Raw genomic sequence first — 8479 nt, forward strand, 5'->3', positions numbered from 1 at the left:
GTTCCCTCTCATTGGTGAATACCGAAGAGAAGTATTCATTGAGGACCTCGCTCACTTCCACAGCCTCCAGGCACATCTTCCCAACTTTATCTCTAATCGGTCCTACCTTCACTCCTGTCATCCTTTTTTCCTTCATATAGTTGAAGAATGCCTTGGGGGTTTCCTTTGCCCTACAACCCAAGGCCTTCTCCTGCCCCCTTCTTGCTCTTCTCAGCCCCTTCTTAAGCTCCCTTCTTGCTTCCCTATATTCCTCAATAGACCCATCTAAACCTCATGTATGCTGCCTTCTTCCACCTGACTAGATGTTCCACCTCACTTGTCACCCATGGTTCCTTCACCCTACCATTCTTTATCTTCCTCACCGGGACAAATTTATCCCTAACATCCCGCAAGAGATCTCTAAACATCGACCACATGTCCATAGTAAATTTCCCTGTAAAAACATCAACCCAATTCACACCTGCAAGTTCTAGCCTTATAGCCTCATAATTTGCTCTTCCCCAATTAAAAATTTTCCTGCCCTCTCAGATTCTATCCTTTTCCATGATAATACTAAAGGCCAGGGAGCAGTGGTCACTGTCCCCCAGATGCTCACCCATTGAGAGATCTGTGACCTGACCCGGTTCATTAACTAGTACTAGATCTAGTATGGCATTCCCCTTAGTCGGCCTATCCACAAACTGTGACAGGAATCCGTCCTGGACACACTTAACAAACTCTGCCCCATCTAAACCCTTGGAACTACTCAGGTGCCAATCAATATTAGGGAAGTTAAAGTCACCCATGATCTCAACCCTGTTATTTTTGCACCTTTCCAAAATCTGCCTCCCAGTCTGCTCCTCTGTATCTCTGCTGCTATCAGGGGGCCTATAGAATACCCCCAGTAGAGTAACTGATCCCTTCCTGTTCCTGACTTCCACCCATACTGACTCAAAAGAGGATCCTGCTACATTACCCACCCTTTCTGTAGCAGTAATACTATGCCTGACCAGTAATACCACCCCTCCTCCCCTTTTTCCACCCTCTCTATCCCTTTTAAAGCACTGAAATCCAGGAATATTGAGAATCCATTCCTGCCCTGGTGCCAGCCAAGTCTCTGTAATGGCCACTACATCATAATTCCATGTATGTATCCAAGCTCTCAGTTCATCGCCTTTGTTCCTGATGCTTCCTGCATTGAGGTACACACATTTCAGCCCTTCTACCTTACTGTCTTTACACCGTTTATTCTGCTTCTCTTTCCTCAAAGCCTCTCTATATGTTAGATCTGGCTTTACTCCATGCACTTCTTTCACTGCTCTATCACTCCGGGTCCCATCCCCCTCGCAAATTAGTTTAAACTCTCCCGAACCATGCTAGCAAACCTACCTGCAAGGATATTGCTCCCCCACGAGTTCAGGTGCAACCCATCCAATCTGTACAGGTCCCACCTTCCCCAGAAGAGATCCCAATGATCCAAAAATCTAAAACCCTGCTCCCTGCACCAACTCCTCTGCCACACATTCAACTGCCATCTCCTCCAATTCTTACCATCTCTGTCACGTAGCAGTGGCAGCAATCCTGAGAATGTCATCCTTGAGGTCCTGTTCTTCAGCCTTCTGCCTGGTTCCCGAAACTCACATTTCAGGACCTCATCCCTCTTCCTGCCTATGTCGTTGGTCCCAACATGTATCACGACTTCTGGTTGCTTTCCCTCTCGTACCAGGATGTCGTGCACCTGGTCAGAGACATCCCGGACCCTGGCACCCGGGAGGCAACAAACCATGCGGGTCTCCTTTTCATGTCCACAATATCTCCTGTCTGCTCCCCTGACTATAGAGTCTCCAATGACGACAGCTCTCCTCTTCTCCATCCCACGCTTTGCACCACCGGGTCAGACTCAGTGCCAGAGGCCCTGCCACCGTGGCTCACACCTGGTCGGTTGTCCCCGACAACAGTATCCAGGACAGTAAACTTATTATTCAGGGGAATGGCTACAGGGGTGCTCTGCACTACCTGTCTGCTCACCTTCGCTTTCCCCCCTCTGACTGTCACCCAACGACCTGCTTCTGACAGCCTAGGTGTGACTACCTCCATGTAGCTCTCATCTATGACTGCCTCATTCTCTCCTATGTGTAGAACGTCATCCAGCTGTTGCTCCAGATTCCTTACACGGTCTTCCAGATCACTCAGCCATATGCACTTCTGGCAGATGTGACTCTCCGGGAGAGGGGCGTTCCCCCAAGGCTGCCACATCTCACATGGGAGGCACATTACCATCTCAGGAGACATTGAAAAGACTAACTGCGAGCAAGCTGGTCCTCCGCCTCTTCTCGTCGAAGCCACTCGAGTCAAAGCCTCAAAGCTCCACTCCTTCACTGGCCCACTCACTCACTGTCCGCTTTGCTTGAGCTACCCGTCTATTTATCTGGTTAAGCTTTTCAAAATACTTGGTCACCTGTCCTCAACTGCCCAATCAGCTGCTTTCTGCTGAGTCTGAGCTATTCAAATCTTGACTGTCTAATCAACGGCTTTCTGCTGATCAATTTAAATCTTGATTGACTTGACTGCACAGCCCAACTGCCCAAAACTGCCAGAATCTCTCGAGTCAAAGCCTCAAAGCTCCACTCCTTCACTGGCACGCTCACTCACTGGCCGCTTTCCACAGGTTCCCATTCCCCCTTCAACTTTAGTCTTACCCCACCTCCCACCTCTTACCCCACCTCCCACCATACAGCTCTATCACTCCTTTGGCTTTCCTCGCCCAAATCAATAAAAACAAGGAGGTGCACACCAGGTACAGGAAGACAGGAACAGTTGGGGTACTTATGAAGTACAGGAAATTCAAGTGAACACTTATGAAAGAAATAAAAGAAGGCATGAGATTGCCCCTGCAGACAAGGTGAAGGAAAATTCTCATGGATTCTGCAGATATGTTCAGAGGTAAAAGATTGCAAGGGAAAAAATTAATCCTGTGGAAGATCAGAATGGTAATCCATATGAGGAGACAAAACAGATGGGGGAGATCTTTTCTGCATCCGTATTTACTCAGGAGATGGTCACAGGGTCTATAGAAATGAGGCAAAGCAGCATCAACTTCCTGGACCCTGCACAGATTACAGAGGTGGAGGTGTTTGCTGTCTTAGGGCAAATTAGCGTGGATCAATCCCCAGGGCCTGACAAGTTGTTCCCTGGGACTCTGCAGAAGACAAGTGCAGAAATTGTCGGGGCTCAAGCACAGATATTTAAATGATCCTTAGAGACTGGTGAGGCACTGGAGGATTGGAGGACAGCCAATGTTGTTCTGCTGTTCAAGAAAGGCTCTAAAAATAAACTAGAAATTATACGTTGGTGAGCCCGACGTCAGTAGTGAGAAAGTTATTGGAGACGGATGTACAAGTATTTGGATTGATGTGGACTGATTAAGGATAGACAGTATGGCTTTGTGCATGGTAGGTCATGTCTAACCAATCTTATAGAGTCTCTCGAGGAAGTTATCAGGAAAGTGGATGAAGGCAAGGCAGTGGGTGTTGTCTACATGGACTTTAGCAAAAGCACTCCACAAGTTCTCATATGGGAGGTTGGTCACGAAGGTTTAGTCACTCAGCATTCAAGATGAGATAGTAATTTGGATGAGTCACTGTCTTTGGGAGAAGCCAGTGTGTGGCAGCAGATGGTTGCCTCTCTGACCGGAGGCCTGTAACTAGTGGTGTGCCACAGGGATTAGAGCTGGATCTGTTGTTTGTAACCTATATCAGTAATCTGAATGTTAACATGGTTAGCTGGATCAGCAAATTTGTCGATGGCACCAAGAATGGGGTGTAGTGGACAGCGAGGAAGACTATCATGGCTTGCAGTGCGATCTGGACCAGATGGAAAAATGGGTGAAGAAATGCAAAATAGAATTTAATGGAGACAAGTGTGAGGTGTTGCATTTTGGTGGGACCAAGGTCTTACACAGGGAATGGTCAGGCACTGAGGAGTGCTGTAGAAGGAAGGGATCTGGGAATACAGGTCTATAATTCACTGAAAGTGGTGTCACAGTTAGATAGGGACAGAAAGAAAGATTTTGGCAAATTGGCCTTCATGAACCAAAGTACTGAGTACAGGAGATGGATGTTTTGTTGACATTGTACAAGACGATGGTGAGGTCTAATTTGGAGAATTGTGTGCAGTTTTGGTCAGCAACCTACAGGAAGATGTAAAAGAGGTTGAAAGAGTTCAGAGAAAATTCACAAAGGTGTTGCCAGGTCTGAAGGACTTGGGTTATAGGGAAAGATTAAACGGTCAGGACTTTATTCCTTGGAACGTAGAAGATTGAGTGGAGATTTGATGGAGTATATGACAATTATGAGGGTTATAGATAGGGTAAATGCAAGCTGGCTTTTACCACTGAGATGGTGTGGGACTACAACTGGAGGCCATGGGTTAAGGGTGAAAGGTGAAACGTTAAGGGGAACATGAGGGGAAACTTCTTCACATAGACAGTCATCCGGGTGTGGAATGAGCAGCCAGCACAAGTGCTGAATGTGAGCTCAATTTCAACATTTAAGAGGTCTGTGCAGGTGCCTGGATGGTAGGGGTATGGGACTGGGCAGTTTAAATAGTTCAGCACAAACTAGATGGTCCAAAGGGCCTGTTTCTGTGTTGTAATTTTCTATGACTGTGACAAGAACCTGAAATAATACAAAAATTCATTCCAAGTCCTTTTAACAGCTGTGCAGACCAACCATTCATCTCAGCAGCAATTTTTTATATGACATTAAAACTGTGGCACTTTAAGTTAATAATACATAAAAGAAAATCCCAAATGCATGTCAAGAAAAACTATTTGCGCGAGAGTGTTTCAGTTACTGTGGGGCCAGGCACCCATGCTGCTCAGCAGGAACAGGGAATAATACCAATGGAGAGAGTCAAACTGAGCCAAGTCACAGATTGGAGACGGCAGAAATGTCCCATTCTGATAGAGACAGGAAGAGCATCAGGGAATTGATGGCCATTCCAGATACCAGCACTGTGCCCAGTTAGAAGATGATTTCTCTGTCCAACTTGGGTTGAACCTCACTGTAACAGTATGATAGTTCAGCACAAACAAAAGGGCCTGTTTCTGTGTTGTCCTTTTCTGTGACAGTGAAAAGAACCTGAAATAATACAAAAATTCACTCTAAGTCCTTTTCACAGCTGTGTGGACCAACCATTCATCTCAGCAGGAATTTTTTATATGGCATTAAAACTTAAAACTGTGGCACTTTAAGTTAATAATACATAAAAGAAAATCCTCGCTGCACGTCAAGAAAGACTATTTGTGTGAAAGTGTTTCAGATATGATGGGGCCAGGCACCCATGCTGCTCAGCAGGAACAGGAAATAATACCAATGGAGAGAGTCAGACTGAGCCAAGTCACAAATTGGAGATGGCAGAAATGCCCCATTCTGATAGAGACAGGAAGAGCATCAGAGAGTTTGATGGTCATTCCAGATACCAGCACTGTGACCAGTCAGAAGATGATTTATCTCTCCAACTTGGGTTGAACCTCACTGTAACAGTGTGATACCAGATCAAACCTTGGCAACTCAAGCAATCTCATCTGAAATGTTGTCCTACACCCATTGATGGATTTTGTAAATCTTTTTACAGGTTAAAAACGAGGAGGAATTTGCTTCCAGCAATCTCAAACACGGCACACCAGTTTTGCTGACTCTGTCTAGATACCTAAGAAGTGGAGCAAGGGATCGGCCATCCTTCCTGTTCAGACTGTGGGGAGGGATTCTCTCAGTCATCTGACCAACTGACACACCCGTCATCTTACACAGGAGAAAGGCCGTTCTCCTACTCAGACAATGGGAATGGATTCACTCGGTTATCTCAATTGAAGGTACATCAGCAAGTTCACACTGGGCAAGGCCATTCATCTGTTCTTTGTGTGAGAAAGGATACAGTCGGTCTTCCCACCTGCGGACACACCAGTCAGTTCACACTGGGTAGAGGCTGGTCATCTGCTGAATTTCTGGGAAAGGATTCACTGAGTCATCTAACCTAATGGCTCACCAGCGAGTTCACACTGGGGAGAAGCCATTCAGCTGCTCAGAATGTGGGAAAAGATTCACTCACTCTTCCGCCCTACTGGTACACCAGCGAGTTCACACTGGGGAGAAGCCGTTCAGCTGCTCAGAATGTGGGAAGAGATTCACTCAGTCGTCCCACCTACAGAGTCATCAGCGACTTCACACTGGGGAGAAGCTGTTCACCTGCTCAGAATGTGGGAAGAGATTCACTCGGTTATCCCACCTACAGAATCATCAGCGAGTTCACACTGGGGAGAAGCCGTTCACCTGCTCAGAATGTGGGAAGGAATTCACTCAGTCGTCCCACCTACAGAGTCATCAGCGAGTTCACACTGGGGAGAAGCCATTCACCTGCTCAGAATGTGGGAAGACATTCACTCATTCATCCAACCTACAGAGTCATCAGCGAGTTCACACTGGGGATAAGCCGTTCACCTGCTCAGTCTGTGGGAAGAGATTCACTCGGTCATCCCACTTACAGAGTCATCAGCGAGTTCACACTGGAGAGAAGCCGTTCACCTGCTCAGAATGTGGGAAGGGATTCACTCAGTCATCCCACCTACAGAATCATCAGCGACTTCACACCGGGGAGAAGCTGTTCACCTGCTCAGAATGTGGGAAGGGATTCGTTCAGTTATCCAACCTACAGAGTCATCAGCGAGTTCACACTGGGGATAAGCCGTTCACCTGCTCAGTCTGCGGGAAGAGATTCACCCACTCTTCCAGCCTACTGGTACATCAGCGAGTTCACACTGGGGAGAAGCCGTTCACCTGCTCAGAATGTGGGAAGAGATTCTCTGAGTCATCCCACCTACAGAGTCATCAGCGAGTTCACACTGGGGAGAAGCCATTCACCTGCTCAGAATGTGGGAAGAGATTTACTCAGTTATCCAACCTACAGAGTCATCAGCGAGTTCACACTGGGGAGAAGCCATTCACCTGCTCAGTCTGTGGGAAGGGATTCACTCGGTTATCCGACCTACAGAGTCATCAACGAGATCAGACTGGGGAGAAGCCATTCACCTGCTCAGTCTGTGGGAAGAGATTCACTCGGTCATCGGATCTACAGAGTCATCAGCGGGTTCACACTGGGGAGAAGCCGTTCACCTGCTCAGTCTGTGGGAAGGGATTCACTCAGTCATCCAACCTACAGAGTCATCAGCGAGTTCACACTGGAGAGAAGCCATTCACCTGCTCAGTCTGTGAGAAGAGATTCACTCACTCTTCCGCCCTACTGGTACATCAGCGAGTTCACACCGGGGAGAAGCCGTTTACCTGCTCAGAATGTGGGAAGAGATTCACTCGATCATTCACCCTACAGAGTCATCAGCGAGTTCACACGGGGGAGAAGCCGTTCACCTGCAAAGAATGTGGGAAGGGATTCACTCAGTCATCCCAACTACTGGCACACCAGTCAGTTCACAATGGGGAGTGACCGTTGTTATGAATCCCTAGGTTTCATTTGCTGTGGGCTGTCATTTTAAGAGGGAGAGAGATTAAGGCGGATCAGTCTGACTTACATCTTGTTCACATCACTCGCAGCTTGTTTAGTTTTAACCGAGGACACTGACACTCAGAGTCAGGTGGAGATAAAGGAGGAAAAATGGAAGGTTCAAAACAAGGGAACGAGTGGCCATGGGTCACTGTTTAGAACTTTCCTATGCCCACAAGGGTGGGTTAATTATCGATTCAGCATACATTGAATGTGTGGTTGTCACCTCGTTTGATCCATTGGAGTGGATCTGATTTGGGGTATCCTGTGAAGACCACTTATGTGTTAACCCTTGCCTGGGTGTGGTGTGGTAATTCACTTGAAAACGATACCCCTTGTGACAAGTTACTTTTGGTGATAATTCGTATGTGGATTTGGAACAATGATGGATAAAATCTACAGTGACTGTTCTCTCGTTTTACCACCATGGATACTGTGGAATTCGACATAATTGCCTTCTCTCAACATTTACCCTGGATTACAAATATCTCTCTCTCATCACCTATTCTGTGGTTGAACTGAACTTTCATACTTTACCGTCTCAAGACTCCAAGCCTTGTTTCCCCCAAGCTCAGTAGGCTGGGAGTTATATTTACACACATATGTACACATACCTCTGTTAACTATTGTTTATCTTGCTTAAGTTACTATATTATAAGCAGATACTAATAAAGATAGTGGTTTTAACATCAAAACCAGACTCCAGGTGTAGTATATTGCTGCTGGTTCATTTCTAAAGCATTACGGTTTGTAAAAAAATTGGGGCCTGCGTCCTGGATATGAACAGATTTGGGGGCATATAGATTACTTCTCGACTTCATTGGTGAAATCCCTTTTGATTTATTTGTGTGTAGGAAATCAGAAGCAATGCATGTTGATAGATGTCTGGAAGCGCCAACCTCTGAGGCATTAGAGGATGCCAGAAGGATTGAGTTATTGAGTA

At 46.6% G+C, this 8479-nt stretch overlaps 1 protein-coding gene across 1 annotated transcript in view; it reads left to right on the top strand.

Annotated features, from left to right (window-relative positions):
- LOC140207441 (uncharacterized) overlaps window positions 1–8205 on the top strand; it is a gene marked incomplete at its 5' end in the record, with an annotated part of 28752 nt that extends 20547 nt beyond the window's left edge. Inside the window, one exon of the mRNA XM_072275964.1 lies at window positions 6249–8205. Within this exon, the coding sequence (XP_072132065.1) occupies window positions 6249–7479 (1231 nt within the window). The remainder of the gene's footprint in view (window positions 1–6248) is intronic.
- Between the last annotated feature and the right edge of the window lie 274 nt (window positions 8206–8479).

The sequence above is a fragment of the Mobula birostris genome, chromosome 13, assembly GCF_030028105.1.
Source record: "Mobula birostris isolate sMobBir1 chromosome 13, sMobBir1.hap1, whole genome shotgun sequence".
Lineage (NCBI taxonomy): Eukaryota > Metazoa > Chordata > Chondrichthyes > Myliobatiformes > Myliobatidae > Mobula > Mobula birostris.